Source organism: Barbus barbus, assembly GCF_936440315.1.
Source record: "Barbus barbus genome assembly, chromosome: 20".
Classification (NCBI taxonomy): Eukaryota; Metazoa; Chordata; class Actinopteri; order Cypriniformes; family Cyprinidae; genus Barbus; species Barbus barbus.
Window position 1 is genome coordinate 14,557,606 of NC_136748.1, and position 26,399 is coordinate 14,584,004.

Below are 26,399 nucleotides of genomic sequence, written 5' to 3' on the forward strand. Positions count from 1 at the left end.
CGATCCTTCAGAAATCTTTTTAATATGCTGATTTATTTTTAGTGTCCTGAAAAAATGTCACAAGTTCCAAAAAATATAAATTATATTTTAAAGTATGTTAAAATAGAAAACTGTTATTTAAAATTGCAATAATATTTCTCAATATAACGTTTTTTTCCCCCTGTATTTTTGATCAAATAAATGCAGCCTTGATGAGCATAAGAAACTTCTTTAAAAAACATAAACAATCTTACTGATCCCAATACATAAGTATAAATATAAATAATTAAAAAATAAACAATATTCAGTTATTTATGCCAGATGTAGACCTGATACACAAATATAGGTTGTTATAATATACACAAATATTCAAAAGTTTGAGGTTGTTAAGACTTAATGTTTTCAAAAATAGTCACTTGTGGTCACAAAGTCTACATGAATTTGATCAAAACTACAATAAAAATGATAATATTGTGAAATATTATTAAAATTTAAAATAACTTTTCTATTTTAATATATATTTAACAGTTTTAAAATGTAATTTATTAATTTGATGGCAAAGCTGAATTTTCAGCATCATTACTCCAGTCTTCAGTGTCAAACAATCCTTCAGAAATTATTCTAACATGCTGATTTGGTGATCAAGAAACATTCTGTTACGGACGCTGTGCGGAGCAAGGAGCGCACGATGAGGATATACAATAATACTTCCTTTTAATCAGGATTCTTGGAGCAGATACAAACAGGGGAGTGCACACACATCAATAATAGAAACCATAACCGACCATGAGACTAACAAACACAGGAACTTATAAAGGGGCAGATAATTGGGAAGGACAGGTGTACACAATGACTAATCAAACTGAACTAGGACACAGGGGAAAACAGAAAACCCGACATGGAACAGTCACAAAAAAACCCAACATGTAACACATTCCTTATTATTATCAATAATGAAAATAATTATGCTGCTTAATATTTTTAGTGTAAACATGATGAATTTGTTTCAGGATTCTTTGATGAATAGAAAGTTTAAATGAACAGCATTTGTTTGAAACAGATTTTTTTTTTTTTATATTATAAATGTCGTTACTTTCACTTTTGATCAGCTTAATGCATCCTTGCTGAATGAAAGTATTCATTTCCTCTTTTTGCAAGTGAAGTCACAATTGGCCCCTCTCCTCAACGCAGATGAGCCAATGGCAGTTGAGTATCAGTTGCACTAGGACCAGAACTCGGGCATCTTTAGGTTTCAGCGCCATAGAGAAACATTGGACGATCCGAAGCTTTCATCGATTTGATGGTGTTTATGCTACAAAAATGGAAAAACAATGTGCATGGAGTACTTGAAACACTGATTCCAGGTATCATGAGAGGATGGGCAATATAATTTTTTTTATTCCATTTCCTAAACCCAACTAAAACAGAGCAAAATGTCCCTAAGCATTCAACCCCAATCCCAATGAAGACGAAAACATTCATTTTTTGGTTGTCATACTCTCATTAAGTTACAATTTTAATCTGCTTAAGTAGAACGTTATGTCATCTTGTGCTTCAGCAATGTATCTCTGGCTAAAACTATAGCTAAGATTAAAGTTAGTGAGTCAATTCTAAGGTACAAACCTAAATAGGCAACTGTTCTTACATCATGTACAGTGTAGGTCAAAAACACATAAACGAAGGTCTACATTTCAGTGCCTCTCCATATTTAAGTGGTTAAATGTAAATTAATTTAATATTACACTGCGGTGCATGAGCAGTGTTGATCCGGGATGTTGTCATTGTGATCGTGACGACCTTAACATGAGGCTTCTCCCATATGCATTGTGATCTGTATTTTTACACATTTATTTAAAAAAATTATATATCCCTTTATGGCATATTTAAGCCCCACTTGAATGATGGTCCTTATGTGTCCAAAATTGATCAAAAACATTTTGGGACAAGGTTTTCACTCTGACAGCTGTCATTGTAAGACAGTTAGCAACTCCGTTTGTTTGTCCGAGTGAGCGACAGTAACCACCCTGAGCGATGGGTGGGGCTTACCGATAGGTCAATTGTGACATTTGTCAGTCTTGCATATGGCGATCAAACCCTTTTTTTGAACGTACAGTGATCAATTTCTTTCTTGCTATCATGTTAATAACGTACTGTACTAGTATCTATATGCTCCTAGCAATAACAAACAATAGATTCAGTCAGAATAAAGGCTTGAAACATTTAACTTTGATGGATCTTCCCTCATATATAGGGAAGTCGTGGCCTAATGGTTAGAGAGTCAGACTCGTAATCCAAAGGTTGCAGGTTCGAGTCTCGGGCTGGCAGGGATACCACAACTGAGGTGCCCTTGAGCAAGGCACCGAACCCCCAATTGCTCCCCGGGTGCTGCAGCATAAATGTGTGTGTTCACTGCTGTGTGTGTGCACTTTGGATGGGTGGGTTAAATGCAGAGCACGAATTCCGAGTATGGGTCACCATACTTGGCCGTATGTCATGTCATAAATAAATAAAAATATATTGTAGAGAGTCTTTTCTGCAGTGATCTGGCAACAGGACAAAAGACTGAATGAAAACAGACTCTCTCCAAAGCCAAGGGACACAACTGCTCTCATGTGTGTTTACTCCCGCTATTTTTTTATTCTTCTAATTGATTTTAGTCCAAGCACAGCCAAATCCCATGATAGATCATGCTGATCAATTACAAGAAAAATTCAATTATGTGAGTAAATTTTTTGCAAATGCCAAAAGCCTGATTTCCTTTTTATGAATGGGGGCTCAGATAAGTGGGCTTGAATACTCTCACTCTTCATTCTTTATTACAGCTGTACATATTTTTTGTTAAAAGTCAAATGCTCTTCATTGTAGGGCTTAGTTTGAACATAATGCACATCTTTATTATCTAATTTCCTTTAGGGATGCAGAATGAAACAAAATCTGTGACAAAGTCAGGACTATAATGTTTCATATTGTTTGCAGAGGTGGATGTAGAGTTCATTTGGGCTTTTAACAGTTATAATAATAATAAATGTTTCTTGAGCAAAAATCTGAATATTAGAATGATTTCTGAAGGATCATGTGACACTGAAGACTGGAGTAATAGCTGCTGAAAATTCAGCATTGCCATCATAAATAATACATTAATAATAATAAACTACATTTTATATATGTTTTTATAGTAATAATATGTCACAATATTACTTATTTCTATTACTATTACTCCCCCTCCTTCATCAACTCTAACAGCTGACGACTTTGCCATGTTCTTCATTAATAAAATGAAAACTATCAGTGCACAATTTTCCTCACCACAATCTGTCAAGCACATCTTAACAGCAAACATACACTCGTTCACATCCTTCTCTTCACTCTCTGAGGCAGAAGTCTCCAAACTCATCCTATCTAATCATCCTACTCCTTGTCTGTTTGATCCTATTCCATCTCATCTCCTTCAAGCCATTTCTCCTGCAGTTGTACCTGCACTCACTAACATCATTAACGCATCCCTTCACACTGGTGTTTTTCCCTCAGTATTTAGACAGGCTCGTATAACCCCACTACTTAAGAAACCCACCCTTAACCCATCTCTTTTAGAGAACTACAGACCAGTTTCCCTTCTTCCTGTCATTGCTAAAACACTTGAACGAGCTGTGTTCAACCAAGTCTCTGCCTTTCTCACACAGAACAACCTCCTCGATAGCAGCAAGTCTGGTTTCAGAAGTGGACATTCAACCGAGACTGCCTTGCTCTCGTTTGTTGAAGCCCTAAGACTTGCAAGAGCAGATTCCAAATCTTCAATACTTATCTTGCTGGATCTCTCCGCTGCTTTTGACACGGTTAACCACCAGATCCTCCTGTCAACCCTATTGGTAAAGGGCATCTCAGGAACCGCACTCAGTGGGTTGAGTCTTACCTCTCAGATAGGTCCTTCAAGGTATTTTGGAAAGGTGAGGTATCTAAGTCGCAAAATCTAACTACTGGGGTGCCTCAGGGCTCAGTTCTTGGACCACTTCTCTTCTGTCTACATGGTATCGCTAGGTTCTGTCATTCAGAAACATGGCTTTTCATATCACTGCTATGCTGATGACACTCAACTCTACCTCTCATTCCATCCTGACAGAACTACTTGTGGTTCCAGCAAACCCATCGTTTCATCACAATTTCACCATCCAGTTAGGCACATCAACCATAACTCCTTCAAAAACAGCCAGAAACCTTGGAGTTATGATTGATGATCAGCTGACTTTCTCAGACCACATTGCTAAAACTGCCCGGTCCTGCAGATTTGAATTATTCAACATCAAGAAGATCAGGCCCTTTCTTTCGGAACATGCTTCACAACTAATTGTTCAAGCTCTTGTTCTGTCCAGGTTGGACTATTGCAATGATCTCTTGGCAGGTCTTCCAGCCAGTTCTATCAAACCTTTACAATTAAAGGTTGACCCTCTAACTCTAGCTCTCTCTATTCTAATTCTATTCTTAAAAAAAAAAAAAAAAAACACTAGCTTTTCTAATCTTTTTGTATTCTATTTGTTTTCTATTTATTTACTATACAATTAACAAAAGCAAAAAAAGGCCTCTAACACTTGCTTGCTCTATTCTTTTTCTATTCTATCTGTTTTCTTTTTATTTATTACAGGTGTATCTCAAAAAATTTGAATATTGTGAAAAAGTTCATTTTTTTCTTGTAACTTGTTTCAAAAAGTGAAACTTTCATATATTTTAGATTCATTACATGTAAAGTAAAGGTTTTTTGTTTTAATTTTGATGATTAGAGCTTACAGCTCATGAAAGTAAAAAAGTATCTCAAAATATTAGAATATTTACATTTGAGTTTCAATAAATGACCATCCCTACAGTATTAATTCCGGGTATCTCTTGTTCTTTGAAACCACAATAATGGGGAAGACTGCTGACTTGGCAATGGTCCAGAAGACAATCATTGACAGCCTCCACAAAGAGGGTAAGTCACAGAGGGTCATTACTGAAAGGTGTGGCTGTTCACAGAGTGCTGTATGAAAAGTTGACTGGAAGGAAGAAATTGGGTAGGAAAAGGTGCACAAGCAACAGGGATGACCGCAAGCTTAAGAATACTGTCAAGCAAAGCCGATTCAAACACTTGGGAAAGCTTCACAAAGAGTGGACTGAAGCTTGAGTCAGTGCATCAAGAGTCACCACGCTCAGACGCCTTCAGGAAAAGGGCTACTAAGCCACTTCTGAAACAGAAACAACGTCAGAAGCATCTTACTTGGGCTAAGGAGAAAAAGAACTGGACTGTTGCTCAGTGGTTCAAAGTCCTCTTTTCAGATAAAAGTAAATTTTGCATTTCGTTTGGAAATCAAGGTCTGGAGTCTGGAGGAAGACTGGAGAGGCACAGAATCCAGAATCACGTTTCTGAAGTCAGTAATGATTTGGGGTGCTGTGATGTCTGCTGGTGTTGGTCCGTTGTGTTTTATCAAGTCCAAAGTCAATGCAGGAGATTTTGGAGCACTTTATGCTTCCATCTGCTGACAAGCTTTATGGAGATGCTGATTTCCTTTTCCAGCAGGACTTTAGCAGCCCACAGTGCCAAAACCACTTCCAAGTGGTTTGCTGACCATGATATTACTGTGCTTGATTGAAGCCATTACATGGAAATGCCCTGACCAAGAGTTGAGTGCATAAATGAACATACTTTAAAGAACTTTAACTTTTCTGTTTTGCAAATCCTTTTTTTGATTGATATTAGGAAATATTCTAATATTTTGAGATACTGGATTTTTGACTTTCATGAGCTGTAAGCTCTAATCACCAAAATTAAAACAAAAAACTTTTGAAATGTTTCACTTTTTGAAATGTTACAAAAAAAAAAAAACTTTTTCACAATATTAAAATTTTTTGAGATGCACCTGTATATAAAAATAAAAAATAAAAATACTTTGCTACGTGTACTGCATTAAGTTAACTGAGACTTGTTATAGCACTTGCATATCATTGCTCTTTTGAAGGGGGCAGTCGTGGCCTAATGGATAGAGAGTTGGACTTGTAATTGTAGGTGGGGGAGTGAACAACCAACACTCTCTCCACCCTCAATACCACGACTGAGGTGAGACCCTTGAGCAAGGCACCGAACCCCCAACTGCTCCCCGGGCGCCGCAGCATTGGCTGCCCACTGCTCCGGGTGTATGTTCACTACTGAGTGTACACTTGGATGGGTTAAATGTAGAGCACAAATTCCAAGTATGAGTCACCATACTTGGCCACACACCACTTCCCCTTTTGTTGATTTTGATTGCTTCCATTGTCCTCATTTGTAAGTCGCTTTGGATAAAAGCGTCTGCTAAATAACTAAATGTAAATGTACTTTTGTGCTGTAAAAAATGGTCAAATAAATGCAGCCATGCCTAGGATTTTCAAATCAAAAATCGATCAGATAGTTCTTAGTGTGTCAAACAAAGCAAAGTCTTCCCATGATTAGTTGAATTTGTCTTTTCTACTCATCTAAATAGCAACACATCTTTCTACACTGCCTCAAAGTCCCAGACAAACCCAAAAGCATGTTCTGTGATCTTCACTAAGTGCTACAATTAAGCTACATTTATGGTGAAAATATGTGCTGACAGCCTGGTTTAGAGTTGCAGTAGTGGCTTGTGAGCATTGAGACACTAATTAATGGCCTACATAGGTCTCTTATTCAAGCTTTTTGTTTATGAACTTCCTCATAAACATGTACATGCTCATTATATTGTTGTTAGGAATGTATTGAAAAGGACTGTAAGATGTTTTTTTCTTAACTGCTGTTAAACATGCTATTAATATTCAGTATTTGCATTAAAATACAAATACAAATAAAATACATGTAATACCTAAGTTTTATTAGGATGACACAAAAAAGATTTTCAAAAACCAAAGTGATGATTTGGAACACTCTACATTGATGACAACTTAAACCAATGTTAGCATGTAGCTAATCTAACAACAGAGGATACTCTACAATAAAAAAAAAAATTCTGCAAGTTTCTTACCTTAAAGGGCACCTATTATGCCCATTTTTACAAGATGTAATATAAGGCTCAATGTGCCTGTGAAGTTTCTGCTCAAAATACCCCAACAGATCATTTATTATATCATTTTGAAAGCACATTTGGTTATGTCTGTGAAGGTAAACAGCTGGAAAATAAATTGTATGTTTATATTAAGTGACAGTGTATTAAGTGTCAGCAGCGTACAGTAATTTACAGTACCTATACTGCTGTCTATGCTGATAACATGACCCAAACAGAATAAAAACAGAAAATGCTCACTGCTTTGGAATGAGTAACCTCTATTGCTGTAATAAGAATACATTTCTTACTTGAATGCTGCTTTTAAATGCTCTAGCATGAAGATAAACAGTGGATTGTGTGTTGTTCACTCAGACGGGGTCTCTGGTAATACGACAGTGTCTGTAAACAGTCATGGGCGTGGCCTGTGCAAAGTGATGTCACATTGTACAGATTCTGCGAACAGCTTGTTCTGAAACACTGCTTATGATTTATTGGGATTAAAAAAAAGGAGTGGGCAGATTTTTATTATTGTAGTGTGGTTGTGTAAACACACTGCCAACACACATTTATGTTCGAACAACATATTTAAAGTGAATTTTACAAAATTGTTGTCATTTAATGCTAACTCCGTGGTTTAATATTTGAATTTTTGTTTTCCACCCTTTAGAAATGCCAGGATTTTAAAGGGTTTGAGTTTTTTTTTTTTTCTCTACACATCCTTTAACATGTCCTTGAATGTAGACAAACTGCACCTCTGCACCAAAAACTGCACACCCCTCTAAATTTTAAATATCAGTTTATTTTTAGTGACGTGCCTAAGCCATTGAATGATAATGTTTTTTTGTTTTCTTCATTTCACAACTGACTCTTTTCTTCATTATTCTCAATTTGCCTGCTGTTTTTTTCTAAATATCAATAAATATAGCAGTCTGACAACTAGTTATAATAATAGATTTAGAACTATATATAGATAATAGATTTTAACAAGCGAGAGCAGTTACCTCACTGAAACAGTTGCTGTGGTTGTGTTGGTTCATTTTCTGCATCTGGCTCAAACATATATTGCTCTATTACAGCGCATCTCAAGCATCAAAAAACGTCACATGTTGTGTTTTTGAGAGTGGAAATAAGGATTAAAAATTATCATTATTACAAAAATCTGAACTTTGTTGGTGCAAAAAGTTTTCTTAATTTATAAGCTAACCTTAGAAACATAATATCAAGATCTGAAAATGCATGACCCCTTTAAACCCACATTGAATGGCTCCTCCACAGCATCAGACATTAGTGGTGAGGATTGCCTGTGCACCTCTCAGCTGAAATAGAGAGTATTAAGAGTCAACATTATCCTCTCAGAGGAAGAAAGAGTAGGATAAGGCTTGGACAGACTTGAGCACTATCAGCAGATGAGTCAGCTGCACGCTGTGCTGTGTATCATGGTGGTGAGGAGTGACAGCACTCTTCAGAGAGTGTGCGCTTAACGAAGCTCAGCTGTCAGATATTCCTCTTTTGCCCTAAACTGGGTGGAACAGGTAGGCCAGATGCCATGCTTCACCACTTGGATACGAATCAGAGGACTGTCACACCTGCAAATCAAACACAGAGTGCTCTCTTGGCAGAGCGAAATAAGTGCAATTAAGTTGCTCCTGCTGAAGTACGAACCCCCTAGATAAAAGCAGGTTAACTTGAGGTTACAACTAAAATCTTGAGCCATTAGAAATGTATATTACACATGAGAGATTCCTTCATCTGGGGATTTCCATGTAATGGCTCATGATTTCTTAGTTTTAACCTTCACTGAAAAACCAGCATGGTTTACTGTTCATGGTTTATTGGCTCCTCATAGAACTTTATTTCATATTTATTTCATATTAATACTTCAATAAATCAACAAACTGGATGGAAATTCATCTCACAGAGCCAGACTTTTGTCTATCAAGATAGTACAGGCATATCGGCATATGTCTGGTCCACATTCACTCTTAAAAATAAAGGTGTTTCACGATGCCATAGAATAGTGGTTTTCAATTCTGGTCCTCGGGACCCAGATGATCTGAATCAGATGTGTTAAATAAGGGAGACATACCAAATGTGCAGAGCAGTGGGTCCCAATGACCAGGATTGAAAACCACCGCCATAGGGCCTGTTTACACCTGGTCACTTCATGCGTTTTCTCTGATCGGATATCTATCTGATTTGTTAAAATGTTTCCATTTACACTGGGCCACATAAATATGTCTTCGCAAAATGGATATAAATCCGTTCTTCAATTCCCGCGCTATATGCAAATTTAACGGAGTTCACGTCAATGAAAGCATGCATTTACACTTGTCCAGTTTCGTCAGGAATGCGGAATTTCGTCGTCACTATTTTTAATGAAGTTGATAATGCCTATAAAATGCTCTAACACTTTTATTATTTTAATATTTTGGGAGGAGTAAAATTAGCATATGTGATTTCAACAACCAGATGCATTTACATTTGTCCAGTTTCGTCAGGAATGCGGCCCAGACCACCTCCTGAAGTGGTTTGAGTGATCGGATTTAAATCCGTCTCGAAAGCGTTTCGGAGGGCATTTACACCTGGTCTTTTCACGATCGGATAGCTATCCGATCAGAAAAAACGCATGAAGTGACCAGATGTAAACAGCCCCATAGAAGAACCTTTTTTGTCTAAATGGTTCCATAAAGAACCTTTAATAATAACATCTGAAGAACCTTTCTGTTTCACAAAAGGTTCTTTTTTGACAAAGAAGGTTCTTCAGATTAAAAAAAAAGTAAGAAAGAGATGGTTCTTTAAAGAACCTTTGACTGAATGGTTCTTTGTGGAACCACAAATGGTTCTTCGATGGCATCGCTGTGAAAAAACCTTTTTAAGCACCTTTATTTTAAGAGTTTTGTATTTAATAAATCATACCGTCACAAAAGAACTGGCAGCGACAAAGTCGACTGTGTTATTGCCTCGTTTTGCATATGTCTGGATTAAAAAGTATCACTTGAACACACTTCAACGACTACAGCCTGTGGCCAACTAGCATGTACATTCAGTGTAGAAGAGCTGAGACGAAATAACTGTAATAAGCAACTGTCGTTATGAAAATATGCTCATATTAGAATGCTTAGTTTAGATGATGTAAAGTTAGAACATCCTTCTGTGTCCTCCTTGACTTCATTTGCTCACTTTCATCACTTTCACTTTTTTGTCATGCGCTGGTTCGCTGAGCTGAACAGTCAATCAGAGTGATCTGTTTCAATTCAACATGCTCAATCAGCCAAAAAGCTGCCGCCGGGGTCCAACTAGTACCGACGGTGCAGAACACAGTGAAAACTGCTAACAGAAATTCATTGACGGTCTAACGTTCAGCTACTGTCGACCGTCAACCTCTTGTGTCTCGGCCTCTCTGTCTGATTTAAAGCTATCTTTTTTTTTTTTTTTTTGCTCTTTAATGAATTTCTTTTCATAATTGTTTTACTGTTTGAATATTGGTGAAACATCTATACTAAGGTTATATTGTGGCAACTTGTATACTGTGTAACATGCCCCACTATTGCATGTTCAGTAAAGTAGGTCTAGCCAATGGTAGAAATGTCCAATACTTTTTTTGTAGTGAAAACTTTAAAGTTTGTTTACAAAAATAAACCCACTTTAATATTCACTGAAGTAAATACAGTTGTGCTTGACAGTTGCGTTTAAACTAAACACTGTAATATCTTTCAAAGATTCAGTGTCACTGACATGGCAGAACTTGACAAATCTGGCAACTATTGCTTCATCTAAACTACTCGTTATACAGTGGCAGCCTAGAACTTTTTTTTTCTGTACTAATAGAAACCTTTGCACTTATACAGCCAAACTGCAGCTTGCACTGCAGTCAGTCTTTTATTAGTCAATATTTGTTGACTAATCATAAGTTAAGTTTAAAGTATTTGGGCATTTCTTTGAATACGTAGTCTGTACTTATATTTGGTTAATTTCTGATAGTGTGACTAATTTGTCTGGTGAATATAGACCCTTTTTGTGTCATTTACTGGAAATAGGATGTTCATTTGCAGTTAATCTTATTAGGCTTGAAATTTAGCTAACTTGCCCATAATGATCCTTTTGGCAGCTGCAGTCTGTTTGTATATTTAGCAGTAAATCACATGATTTTATCACATGACAAATTCCCCATTGGCTATATGGCTGTGATTGAGCATTTGTGAATCTTGACCTTTTGAGTCCTTACACACACACACACACACACTTGTAGTCGCCTTTGTTGCTAAAATTTGCCTTATTGATTCTTTTTAAGTATTTTCCCAGGCTGTTTTTCCATGCTTGAAACTTTCAGATGAAAAGGAAGCCATTGTGTCACTCATGTCATCAGTTATAACGTCATCAGTTTGATTTAGAATGGCACTTTTTTTGTAAGTGTTTTGCTCTTGTGCAGAATGTACCATGACCATTGATTGGCCAAGGAATTTGTTTTTGTATGAATTATTTGCCATTTTATTGGTTTTAGAAATATTTTTCACTTGCTCTGCAAGTATGTCTTGTTTACAGTTTTTCTATTTATCAGGGCTTGCTACCAAACTTCAGCTGTTCAAAATATATTTCCAGAAAGATTGGCATATTTATCTGATATGACAAACTTATCTGCTATTTAATATCATACATGTCACAGAAATGATGATTGTACAGTATTTGGTTCGTCTAATAACCTTTATTTAAACATCAAAGTCACTGATATGGTTTTAGTAAATCCTGCTTCATGGCCTCCCATCTTCATTAGCATTCTGTCAGAAGCTTCTTTTTAACTTAACACAGTTGACACCATTGAAATCAAGGGAATATTTCAGTAGAAGGAGGAGTTCATTTTAAACCCCATCAAACAGATCTGGTTTAGGTCGGGACATGACTGGAATAAGTGAACACCAGTGATTGTGTAAGTGTGGGTCATAATTGGCAAAGCATATTCATTAAAGAGCTGATTTTGGCACACTGTAAGCCAATGCTGTGATAATGAACTTTCATCAAATGTTTTATTAACGGAACGGACTGAGTTTCCCTTTTCTTTCTTTTGCTTTGCTTTGCTATGGCAACCTCTCTAGATCTTAAAATAAAAACATGGCTTGTGGTAAAATGCCTAAAACAAAATGCTGACCATCTTCATGCCTGTATATGGAAAATGACTTCTTCTTTTTTTCCTGGAATGTGCCACTGTCTGCAAGAACAAAAGTTGACATTTTATTATATTTCTTTTAAAGCGCTGTTATAATAAATTACATAACTTGAAATGTGGCCTGCCTTAGTCAGTCACAATCCAGTGCTTATCTGAAAAGAAACAGCCCTGTTGTTTTAGAGAGGCAAACTTTAGAGACTAAAGAGTGAAGTTAGATGTTGTTTCAACTATGTCCTATGCAAAACAAGAAACTGTTTATAATTTATAAGAATAAACATGAAAAACATCAAATATTAATGTGTCTTGTTAAATCTTTAATTTCACGTTTTAATGAATGAATTTATTTTACACATGAGTATAGCCGTGAGTGCTGATGATGAATGTTAGTTGATAAATGTAATGTCTGCTCATTGTTAGAACACTCAGCACTGTATCCAGCTGTTCTAAATAAATGCTTCATTGATAAAACACAAGAACTGCGTATAATGTTTCCTGTGGGCAAAACCACTATGCAGATCATAAAATGTCATTAAGCTTCCTGTTTTTTTTTTTGGGGATACTACTAGCATAGAGATAATCAAACCAAAAGTCAATTATCTTCAGTCAAAGATGTTGGTTCTTTTATCTGAAGGCTGTACTTAAAACTGACTGGTCCTAGTATTTATTAAATCATGTCATAAAAGAACAAGGACCTTCTTTGATGGTGTGTTTGACCTTTATTCTTCTTGTCTTTCCTCAGTTGTCAGGAGCAGTTGTGCTCTGTTGGAAAGATCAGTAGAAGATCCATTGCATCCTCTCGATTCCAGTCCTGTTGAAGACAGTGAGTGTAAATCACCGATTATTTATTTGTTCCGTTTTCCTTCAGCAGTTGTTTTGCAGTTGTTTTCTTCCTTTTTGTTTCACAGTATTTTTTCCTAAATGGAGTTTGTCATTTCAGTCACCACATTGAGCAGAGAAGAAACATTGATCTGGTTAAGTATTCCACCCAGGGCACTTCCCTTTGGGATTTTTCGGTTGAATGTCAGATGGGCTTTGTGGCTTCCCTCGTTGCGGTCTTTCTTCATCAATAGCCTAACATGATTCCAAAGACAACTTATCTGTGTTTTTCCACTGGAATGCCTGATGACAAACAGAAAGCCCTCAATATATTTCCTCTCTTGTCCAAACTGACATACCCTTGTCCTTATTTATTATTTTATTATAAAGTTTTGCATTGTTGGACGTACTTTAGAGGAACAAGGAGTAAAAAACAGTTTAATTACTTTCTCTTGAGGCCGTTCCAGTGTGGTCCTACCACTGAACCCAATTTCTTCCTGAATCTGTTTACAAACAAGGTTGCTTTTTCTTTCCCATTTTAATTACTGACAGATAATATTTGAAAGGGCAGTTTTAGGGAATTCATTGTATACGTATATATATTATTCAGCAAGGATGTAATGAATTGGTGTAAAGCGACAGTAAAGATATTTATAATGTTACCGAGAAAAAATCGAATAAATGCTGTTTGTTTGAACTTTGAATTCATCAAAGAATCCTGAAAAAAATGTCAGTTTCCACAAAAATATTACAGTTTTTTTCAATTGCTAACAAGCATTGTTCAATACTGAAGCCACATTTGTCTGAAAGCAATGAAAAATGATTAACAGTTTGGTCCACATAGACTTCTGTATCGCTGAATGTGTGATCAGCTTTGAAACTGTATTCAGCATTGAACAATGCTTGTTAGCGATTGAAAAAAACTGTAATAAAAAAATGACCAAATCAGTGCTAAATCAGCATGTTAGAAGGATTTCTGAATTATTTCCTGTGTTTTTGTGAAATACATGCTTTATAAGAGCACAGTGTAGCTAACAGAGCTGGGTAGATTACTAACAATAATTGTAATCTGTTACTGATTCCAGATTGACAAAATACATTACAAAAATTGTAGTTAGTAACGTAATCCATTACATTACACATTTTATATAATATAAAAATACTATTTTAGATTACTTTTAGATTACTTTTGACCTACTTCATTTTTCACATTGATTTAAATCGGATAATCTTGTACGATATTGATATAAAAATTAGGGCCGGGACTCGATTAAAAAAAATAATCTAATTAATTAGAGGCTTTGTAATTAATTAATCGAAATTAATCGCATTTTAGTCGCATATAAATATTTGACCTGAGAACAGTGAGAAGTAAGTTTTTTCATATGGATTTTTAAATTTCCCATCCACAGGGCCAACCAAAGCGGTCTCATCAGCTTCTTTGTCCATGTTCACTGTGGTTTGTTTTTGTCTGAACGCTAGTTGGTGCTCCAGTATAATCGGTCCGCCGAAACTCATCCAGTAAAAAACGTTCCGCGGTGCAAAAATAAGTGCGATTAAAATGCGTTAAAAAAATTTAACGCGTTATTTTTGTGTAATGAATTAATCTAAATTAACGCGTTAAAGTCCCGGCCCTAATAAAAATACAAAGAGTAAGAAAATATATTCCATTTATTGTTAACAACATGAAGTGCATTAAACATTATAATACTTCAAGGTTTCCCAAACTGGGTTTGTTAAGGAAAAGTAGTATACTTCAAGTTTATTTTATTAAGTAAAGTTCAAGTATATTTTTAAGTATACTTTATGTAGTAAGTATACAAATATCAGTGTACTAGTAGTATATTTCTAAGTGTACTATTTCAATACTCCTTGGGACTAAATTGGCCCACTTTCTAGTATATAAATGTATACATTTAAGTATAACAGTAGTAAACTTTGAGTACATAACTAGTTTACATCAATGTTTTTAGCTTGTACTGCAACTATACTAAAAGTGAACTATACTGATAGATTACAAATTAAATACTTGTAGTAGCATTTTTAGTACACTTTGAAGTATAGTCGCATTACACTACTAGTTTAGCAGTTTTATACTGCAAGTATACTCGTAAGTGAACTTTACATCATACTTTAAGTATACTTCTATGTCCCCATTTAGGTATCAATTTGTATATATTTTGTTATATGAATATCTGAACATACAAAACATCAAAAGCAAGAACAGATTATCTGCTTGTAAACAAAAACATTTTATTTAAGTTTCATGCATTCTGTTTTTAAACACTTGAATGTGGTTAAGTTTCATAAATAAAAACAATGAAGAATTAAACAACATTAAGCTGAAAAAAAAAACTATGAATTGGATTCAGAATGGTAATCAAAACGTAGATGGAGTCGATCAACACCCCAAAGCTTGACAGTCATTATTGCCTCTTCATTGGTGACATTTTATTCCATAAAGTTACACCGTTTTGATGCTGTTTTAACCATAGACTGTAACATGTGGAAGCAAATGTTGTTTTGGTTTCTTTTCGTCTTCACTTGTGTTTTTTTGGGGGGGGGTTCTGTACAGAAGATGTGTACTAGCGCCCCCTACCTTATAACAATGAAAACATGGATTCTAGGAGCACATGTATAGCTCAAATATATTTAGACTTTAAGTATAAGTCAAGTATACTTAAATGTAATTTAAGTATATTTCTGAGAAGTATATAAAGCCCATTTATGAGAAGTACATAAAAAGTAGACTAAAAGTATACTTTCCTATATTTAGTTATTTAGAAGTATACTAATAGCACACTTGAATAAACTTCTTTTTCGTAAGGGGAGTTTCATTAAAAGTTAAATAATTAATGAATTCATAAAAAATGTTAAATTACAACAAATAATTTTAAAGTGAATCAAACCACTTACTGAAAAATTTAATATTTTATTTGTTTACGTGCACGTTTATGTGACCATAAACAATGTCAAAGAACCATGACCATGCAAATGTGATACTTCATTATTAAAATATTTATAAAACAAATTCAGGTGCATTTCAAATAAAGATATATTAGGTAAAAGAGGATCAGATGACAAAAAAAAATTGTGCTATTGTGTAAATAATATGCAATAATGTAATCCATAAAAATGTAACTGTAATCTGATTACAAGTATTTTAAATATTTAAAATTACAAGTGGTTAATTTTGGTAATAATACAGATTACATGTAATCATTTACTACCTAGCTCTGGTGCTGTAACAATTATTTTCCCTCTAGCCTTTTGGCAAATGAAATATACTGTATATAGGATGTCCATCACTATACAACACTTGTAGTAAAATGTTTTATTTTTCCATATAGTCTGATTCAGTTTTTATTTAAGACAGTTATGCCTGTGAGTTGATGAGATATATATATATATATATTTACCTTTTCTCTATTTTGATTAGTATGTATTTTACAGCTGGTCCTGCATTTAAAGTTTAAGTCATTATTTTGCCACTGCAGTTTGAATCCCTTTAACCTCCTAATATTGTGTTACCTCATCATTCCGCAGTTTTCTTCTGTGATTTTGAATCTCCATGTTCGTGGACGTTATCCAATCACAGCACTGGAGGGGACTGGTATGTCACATCACCACAGCAACACAGATCCAATAGATGGGGAGTCCAGCCAATCAATGATTATTCCACTGGAAAATCGGAAGGTATTGATAATAACTTAATTATATTATGACACTCAATTCAAACAATAGCTGATTGATAATTTTTTCAATTAACCAATTGTCTGTATAATAATCACTGGCAGTACACTAAGAGTTTTCTGTCCTTCAACAGGTCATTTTCTGTTACTAAAGCCCACCTCGACTCATTTCGCTGCTGGCAGATGTAGTTTCCACCTAACCAGTCCTGTAGTGCTCAGCAGTGGGCCACTGTGTCGTCTTCGTCTCGCTCGCTTCCAACCGGAACCACATACAGGAAACATATCCGCTTTTGTGAAACACACCGACTACTCCGTCATCAAACCAATAGCCCTTACAGTCAAAGAACAAGGAACTGGCAGGTGAGATTGAGCTTCAGTTCTTCAACTATAAATTCATTGAATTGCCTCAAACTTGAAGCAATTCGAAAATTAAAGAAATGGAAAGTCACGATAGTTACAGTTGTCACCAAATTTTGTTCATCTTCTCATCAAGGCTGCATTTATTTAATCAAAATGCAGTAAAAACAGTAATATTGTGAAATATTATTACAATTTAAAATAACTATTTTTATTTGAATATATTTTCAGATATAATTTATTTCTGTGATGGCAAAGCTGAATTTTCAGCAGCCATTGATCCAATCTTTAGTGTCACATTAATCCGTCATAAATCACTCCAATGTCTTGATTTGGTGCTCAAAAAAAAAAAAATCTCTTATTTTCAACAAAGTGAAAACAGTTGTGCTGCTTTATATACCATTATATTTTTTTCTTTGATTAATTATATGATGAGTAGAGAAAGTTAAAAAGAACCATGTTTATTTAAAATAGATATTTTTTAGTAATGATATGAAAGTCTTTATACTTCACTTTTAATCGATTTAATGCAGGGCTGTCCAAACTCGGTCCTGGAGGGCCGGTGTCCTGCAGAGTTTAGCTCCAACCCTAATTAAACACCTGAAGCAGCTAATCAAGCTCTTACTAGGCATACTAGAAGCTTCCATGCAGGTGTGTTGAGGCAAGTTGGAGCTAAACTCTGAAGGACACCGGCCCTCCAGGACCGAGTTTGGACAGCCCTGATTTAATGCATCCTTTCCTTGCTGGGGAAGTCGTGGCCTAATGGTTAGAGAGTCGGACTTGTAATCCAAAGGTTGCGAGTTCGAGCCCCCGGCCGGCAGGGATTGTAGGTGGGGGAGGGAATGTCCAGCGCTCTCTCCACCCTCAATACCACGACTGAGGTGCCCTTGAGCAAGACACCGAACCCCCAACTGCTCCCCGGGCGCTGCAGCATGGCTGCCCACTGCTCCGGGTGTGTGTTCACGGTGTGTGTGTGTGTGTGTGTGTGTGCATTTGTTCACTACTCACTGCTGTGTGTGTGCACTTGGATGGGTTAAACGCAGAGCACCAATTTCGAGTATGGGTCACCATACTTGACAATACGTCACGACTTTTTTTTTTTTTTTTTTTTTTTTTTTTTTTTTGAATACAATAAAAAAAAAAATAAAAAAAACCGTCTGAGCCCAAATTTATATATTTTCAAAGTTGTTATAAATGTGACCTTATTTGCCAACCACCTTTAAACCTGTGTCGAGGACTGTTCCATAGATGCATGTGTGACAATTGTTTATAGTTTATTTACATAAATATTATTTAAACCTTTTTCATCTGTAAAGTTTATTTGGATTTTACAAAATTATCTTTAAAATTCAGAATCTTGAAAATGGATGCTTCTTTTTTTTTTTGCGGGGTATATATATATCATACAGCAATATCTAAATATAATGGTGATGTCATGACTGATCTGATTGACAGATCATAAACATTTTTTGAACCAACATTTTCAGTGCCAATTTTGAAAGTAAATAAAAGAGCAATGACATATGCACTTTACTTTCACACAGAATAGTATAAAGCAGCATTCTGTACCCACAAGAAATTAATCCCAACCAAAAGACTTTTGTTATGGAGATGTAGTTGGCATTGATTTTCTTATGCTGGGCACATCACGCAGAAGATGGATGAAAGCATTTAGTTTCTAAAAGTAGGACCTGATGTTTCTTTTGGCGTAATTGGTTCTGACAGAGAGCTAGGAATAGATGGTGATACAATGCAATTTGGAACGAGCCTGCACAATCATGACGTAGCAATTTTACTTTTACTTTCTGCATTTGGCTATATGGATCTGAGCCTAATAGAGGTTACGCCATGGAGTGTGGTTTATTATGCAAATAAGGCATACCATCCAACTCAGAGATCTATATTTAGTACAGAATGCATTAGCTTTCCACTGTACTTAAGCTCCCGTACATTTAATGAAGCACTCTCGCATGTATCTGAGACATTCATGTATGAATTTTTTAATGCCATGTATTGTAATGTGAGTTCCACAAAGCTAGCTTCTCTCTCGTAGTTATTTAGCTCGATATTCACACATTTCTGAGTTGAACTGAGGTTCACATACTCTAAGTGGCAAGAACAGAATAAAAATACATTGTAATAATTAAACTCAGGAATTTTAGACACACTTGTTGAAAAGGTTTAATGTTAGGTTATGTATCTCTAACCCAGATTACACTATTCTAAGAACCTAATATTCCAAACCTAATTTCCAAAAGATCCATAAATGTTCAAAGAGGTCCCTTTTATATAGCTGCAGTCCGTAACTTTTTTTGGTTAAAAATGATCCGAAATCAATATTTGAGCATGTACATAACCAGCCAGTGTTCAAAACTATCGCCTTATTTTAGCCCGATTCACAACGTCGGTTAGCTTATAATAATGTTTTCTAATTTGATTGATAATTTGATTTCTTAATTGATTGTAATTCAGAAAGGATTATGTGTTTATGAAACACATGTGAATGAAATTAAATGATATTCCAGTTTTAAATGCTTCTGATTACAGATAGCCTGGGATTACACAAGATTTTAAAGAAAACCAGTTTGAAGAGAGCATTTTGCTTTTTGGGTTAAAAGAATTTCTTAATATGAAATTCAAATGGCATGACAAATAGATTAGACTGTACAGAAATTTAAATCTACACATTAATACACACTACCCATAGTCACGCAATGCTGATGTTGTTAACATTAATAATTTGAGAATAAAATATAAAAATACAATTATAATGATTTGCACGGTTTGGTGTGATATGAGCTAACCATTGTTAGATTTAATCACCATTGGTAGCGCAATTTATTGTAATGCTTTTTTCCTCAGTTGGTCAGAACAAACGTGGCAGACTTGTTACTTACTTGTTCAGATAACTATATACGGTGAAAATTCTTATTTGGGTCATATATTCCAAGACGTAGGCAAGAATCTGTGATTCTGAAGTACAGTGAATATCCACACCGGTGCGGTGACTGACTGCCACACAACTACCTCAAAATATTAGATTCATCCGCGCTGGAGCCGTGTCGGAGCACAACCCCACGCAAGCAAGATAATTCCTCAAGTAACTGCAATTCCAGGATTTTCAAACAGAGATGTCGACAAAGAGGGAAAACTTACAGACTGCAGCTTTAATGTCTTATGAATTTTTATTTTATTTTTTTTTTTTTGATTATACAAACGTTCTGGAAAAATGTTAGCACAGTGTTATGAAGGTGAAACATGGAATAAAGTATATGCTATATTATAATATATGCTTCTGATCATAGCCTTACTTTTCTATAAAACATGTGGTTGATTCTGTCCTCTAAATATTATATCTAAATATTGTGCATTTTGTTTTGCATCCTTTGGGTTGATCTAAAATTGAAATGACTGTTAAAAGCATTTATTTTTGTGTGTCCCAGGCCACGGTGGGAGGTGCTAGAGGCTGTGATTGACCAGTTAGATGAGCCTTTCCACGTGACAGTGCAATACTCTTCCTGCAGCAGCCATGAAGTTGGATTTCTGGCATTTGATTCACTTGAGTTGAAGGATTGTGTCATGGGTAACAGCTTATTAATTATTCTCAAATGTTATCTAACTCAAATGTGTTGTATGTATTACTTGCATCTGTAGAGCATTTCAACTTTTCCACTATGAAATGGAAACGGTTTAATTTGCCTATTTTAATATTTTACATTAAATTATTTAAATGAATGCATTAAATATTATTCTTCTATCCTTATGTGGCACTTTTGAACAGAATCTTTATGGTTTTCTGTGGGTTTTCTACAGGTGATGATTATTTGGATTTGGGTTCAGACTGTGAGAAATACTCATCACTTCACTGTCATTCTGGAGGCTGCATTGAGAAGCGAAGAGTGTGTGATTTTCATACTGACTGTCCACAAGGGGAAGATGAGGGCTTAATATGCAGTGAGTAAAATTAAAGATTTGTAATATTTTATATGCTTATGTTTTGTTTACCAGTCTATCAATAATCGTGAGCTCCACACACAAAATCTGATCCCTTTTCAAAGTTTAATGCAATGGCTGTTGCGCACATCAGACCATTAAGTTTGTGTGGAGCTCTTTAGTCTTTAAAAAAGACATCTCTATTTTAAATGTAGAGAACAGGCTGCATCTCACCAACCCATTAATTCAGTTTATGATAATCGAAACATTTCTTTGAAAGGTGGCCTTTAAGCTATATATCTGTAAGATTTGCAAGATCATTCTTGCCAATTTGCATTTCGTTGAGAGTGTTCAATTAAAGTATGAACAGCAGTGTGACAGGGCGATATAAGAGGGTGCCGCTGAGTAACTGGCTGGCTGTGTGTCACTCACATTAGCTGTATTAAATCTTAAGGCCATGATAAATTTCTAATCCTTTCACTGGAGGTGTTGGATTAGCAAACCTGCTCTGTCAAAAGAGTAAAGAGCTGCATAAAACGCCTGAAATGCACGAGCGTTTGCTTTCCTCTAGGAAAACAATTTGCATATTTATTGATTTATTTAATCTCCATTAACATTTATGCTATGCTTAGATGATATATAATTATTGTCTGTGTACAAAGAACTTTGTAGATGGTAATATTTGGCACACAGCACTTAAAGTATAATCCAATTAGATAAAAAGGTGAGAACAAAGACTCATAGAAGAAATCCATATTTACAGGCAGTCTATTAAAATGTATTAAAGATTTATCTGCTACATACATTTCATAAACATTCTGTCAGAGGTGGAAAGTATCGAATTACATTTACTCGCGTTACTGTAATTTACATTTATTCATTTAGCTGACGCTTTTATCCAAAGCGACTTACAATTGCTATATATGTCAGAGGTCGCACGCCTCTGGAGCAACTAGGGGTTAAGTGTCTTGCTCAGGGACACATTGGTGTCTCACAGTGGATTCGAACCCGGGTCTCTCACACCAAAGGCATGTGCCTTATCCACTGCGCCATCACCACCCCCTGTAATTGAGTAGCTTTTTTGTGTACTTCTACTTTTTAAAGTAATTTTTCAAATATGTAATTTTACTTTTACTTAGGTACATTTTGTTTTAAGTATTGTACTTCACTACATTTTAAAACGCATTTAAAAAAAAAAATCGCTCCCTTGAAACTACTGCAGTAAATAACGGGCAGGAGAACAAACTAGTGCTAAAATCACAAGAAAGATGCAGATGGACAGACAGGCGTTAATGATGCAGACCCAGCTGAAAACAAAACCCCGTCGTATTCGGCTGAAATTGAACTCGAAGGAAATGAAGTGAATCCCTGGCCATATTTATGCTCTATTATTCAGTCTAACGCCGGTTTCACACTGCAAGCGTAAGCAGGGCGTAAGCAGCGCGTATTTTTTTCGGCGCCCATGTTAACGGATGAGAGCGTTCACACAGCATGCAGGAGCGGCGCGGCAGCGCGTAGCAGGAGCAGTATGGCGTTCCGATCGGCTCTTTAATATGACTTTGCTACATGCACTCGTCTCAATGAACGTCTCACTCAACGTCTTATTTTTTTTTTTTCTGCTATTTATTCCATTCATTTTAAGACGCAGACGTGACGCAGACGTCACGCAGACGTCACGTAAATCACGCGTGGCAGTGAAGTGTCGAGTCAGACCTCACGCGTCATTCACGTGTGGCAGTGAAGTTATTAATTATTTTTTTCTCTAACACGTATTTAACACTCTACTCAACATGGCTCAGTGCAGTGTGCCAGCGGTTGCGATCGGTTCTTTAATATGACTTTGCAACATGCACTCGTCTCAATGAACGTGACACTTGCGTCTGTCTTATAACGTGATGTCTGCGTCTGTGATTTATATATAGGATATTGTGTGTGTGTTGTTTAACCCACATTTTGAGGGCCAAATGCCCCCACAAAGATAGAAATATGAAGAAACAAACTTGATATAGGCTATTGCATTTTTATAGCTTATTGTTGGGGTTGTTATTGTGTTTTTTTATATAGTTTTAAAAGGCCTAGGCTACAGCACTTTGGTAGACTAGAAAACAGACAACTCGATCGCGTTTTCTGTAGATCCTTTAAATAGAAGAATAGAATTGAAAAATAGGCTACTATTTTTTATATATAAGTCATCTGTGGTGAAGAAAAAAAAAACGACTGTAAACTTTTTTTAAATAGTTTGTAAACTATTATTTGACTTTTGTTTATGACGTTTTGCCCCTTTATTAAACATTTAAAATATTCACAAATTAATATGGATTTTTATTTTTTTATTTTACTGGATTTCTAAGGCCAAATTATTTTCCCGCAGTGCTGAATGAGAAGAGCCATCTCTGGAACCATACAGAGAGCTGATTTATAGGTGGTTTATAGGCTAATGATAATAAATGTGTCTGAAAAAATAACGAGGCATTTTAATTGTTTTTATTAATAAACTAGTATTTTCTAAATCAGTGTCGGCTGCAAACATATCTCCATCTCATTCATTACTATTTGGAATAAAAGCTATACAGGTAAAATCACTTAATTAAATACAACTGAAGATCAGTGGGAAAAAATTATAAAGAATGAGTGAGTGGAATGTGCTGGAAACCGCCCTTGCAGCAGACTATGGCAGACGCAGACGTCACGTTCGGCAGACGCAGACGTCACGTTCGGCACACGAACGAGTGATGTGGCAGACGAGACGTTCGGCAGACGCAGACGTCACGTTCATTGAGACGAGTGCATGTAGCAAAGTCATATTAAAGAGCCGATCGGAACGCCATAGAGCAGAGCAGGAGCGGCAGTGCCGCGATCGTTTCGGCGCCGAGTCTATTTTTGCTGCGCCGCTTACGCTCAATTAAAGTGACAAAGTATTGATTATGGACAAAATACACACGAAAAAGTGAAATTTTTCCCCAGAATGTAAATTAATGACATCTACTATGTTGTAAATAGAGTATAAACTTCAGTAAAAAAAAACAATAATACTATATATTACAAAAAAACTAAATAAAATAAAGTTTTTGCTCTAATCACTAAAATTAGTTTAAATAATTTATACTGTTATTTCATCTTAAGTCACTGGTTAATTGTATTAATTATATTATATGTGTTATAACTATATAGTAAGTTGCCGTAAGAACAGGTGTCATGTTGACATCATGATGACGGTACTAGTGCTAATGCAAAGAAGACAATCATGGACGACACTCGTCTAATCGTGGAGGTTGAGAAGCATACAGTTATTTATGATCCTCATAATTTACTATATAAAGACTTGCAGGCGAAGGGAACAAACATGGGAGGATGTTGCATCAGCACTCGGTGCAGAAAGTAATAACCTTTCTTACTTTTTTGTTTTCAATTTTTAGCATGCCCACGTACGAACAAATTAATAGCTAATTAACTAAATACAATAGACAGAATAAGGTCACACATGCTACATACATCTAAGCTGTAGACTATACTGTATGTCTATTTCAGACTTAATTCTCGATAAATTGATCATTAAAAAACGTGTCTATTAAGAAGTTTAAGGTTACTTATTACAGACATTTTTTGGATTTTCTATATGTTTTTGATGGGTAATGTATGTAAATTTTCTGTTTATAAGATAGATAAAAACTACAAATGATTTTCTTAGTAGTGTTTTTTTTTTTGTAATGAAATAGGTAATTTATACCATAATTCATATATCAAAATATTAGCATTTAAATTATTCTACACATGTAAAATATGTAAAAGCAATTACTGTGCAAGGTTAATGACAACCTCAAAAGCACTGTCAATACTACAATGTAATGTTCAGGATAAAGCATTGTGTTGGCCTCAGCCATGCAAATCCAATCAGTAGCCTACAGTTTTTGAAGTATTACAATCAGTAAAGAAACAACACTGATGAAATAAAAACATTTATTTAAAAATGGATACTTTTCACACAATAATCACACATGTATAAGAAATATGAGATACATACGTATACAATTAAATGTTTCAAGTTGAGGAGGAAGGTAGGCTATTCTTCCTTCATCTTACATTGTGTGTAAACTGTATAGAGTGTACCCAAAGTCTGCGTCTCATCCTTTTTCGTAGTCTTCTTAACAACATATATAGCGCGATTGCCTTCCTTCTGTCAACAATTCTCACTACACGCAAACAAAGCATAAAAGAAAGTTGAAAACAAACTTATATTTCGTAATTTATTAAAAAAATAAATACAGTTTTCCATCTGTAATGTATTTTAAATAGAAATAAAACAAAGCTAACTTATTACCCATTATTGAGAAATCTGTACAAAATCCGCGGTTCAGGTGCGCGCTGCAAACGCTGCCGGTGTGAATGCAAAATGGATACGCGCTGCTTCTGCTCTGCTTCCGTCCTGCTTGCGCGCTGCGTACGCCCTGCTTACGCTTGCAGTGTGAAACCGGCGTAAGCTGTGTTTGTCAAGGGAGACCAAAGCTTATAAAATCTCGACATCACCCCTTCGCAAGCATGTAGAGGTAAGATAAATACTTGCATCATTGCATTGGTGGTTAAAATTAAGCTTTGGCAGTTTAGCAAAAGGTTTTGCACAAATTAGCCAAAAAGACAGTGGTGCAGGGTGTGCGATTATACACTCACCTAAAGGATTATTAGGAACACCTGTTCAATTTCTCATTAATGCAATTATCTAATTAACCAATCACATGGCAGTTGCTTCAGTGCATTTAGGGCTGTGGTCCTGGTCAAGACAATCTCCTGAACTCCAAACTGAATGTCAGAATGGGAAAGAAAGGTGATTTAAGCAATTTTGAGCGTGGCATGGTTGTTGGTGCCAGACGGGCCGGTCTGAGTATTTCACAATCTGCTCAGTTACTGGGATTTTCACGCACAACCATTTCTAGGGTTTACAAAGAATGGTGTGAAAAGGGAAAAACATCCAGTATGCGGCAGTCCTGTGGGCGGAAATGCCTCGTTGATGCTAGAGGTCAGAGGAGAATGGGCCGACTGATTCAAGCTGAATAGAAGAGCAACTTTGACTGAAATAAGCACTCGTTACAACCGAGGTATGCAGCAAAGCATTTGTGAAGCCACAACACGCACAACCTTGAGGCGGATGGGCTACAACAGCAGAAGACCCCACCGGGTACCACTCATCTCCACTACAAATAGGAAAAAGAGACTACAATTTGCACGAGCTCACCAAAATTGGACGGTTGAAGACTGGAAAAATGTTGTCTGGTCTGATGAGTCTCGATTTCTGTTGAGACATTCAGATGGTAGAGTCAGAATTTGGCGTAAACAGAATGAGAACATGGATCCATCATGCCTTGTTACCACTGTGCAGGCTGGTGGTGGTGGTGTAATGGTGTGGGGGATGTTTTCTTGGCACACTTTAGGCCCCTTAGTGCCAAT

General features: G+C 35.8%; 1 protein-coding gene across 1 annotated transcript in view; it reads left to right on the plus strand.

Moving 5' to 3' along the window:
• LOC306886337 (tyrosine-protein kinase receptor-like) overlaps positions 1-26,399 on the plus strand; it is a gene marked incomplete at its 3' end in the record, with an annotated part of 64,102 nt that overhangs the window by 7,380 nt on the left and 30,323 nt on the right. The window contains exons 2-6 of the mRNA XM_079443377.1: positions 12,902-12,982; positions 16,525-16,674; positions 16,805-17,030; positions 20,471-20,610; positions 20,841-20,981. Of these exons, the coding sequence (XP_079299503.1) occupies positions 12,902-12,982; positions 16,525-16,674; positions 16,805-17,030; positions 20,471-20,610; positions 20,841-20,981 (738 nt within the window). The remainder of the gene's footprint in view (positions 1-12,901; positions 12,983-16,524; positions 16,675-16,804; positions 17,031-20,470; positions 20,611-20,840; positions 20,982-26,399) is intronic.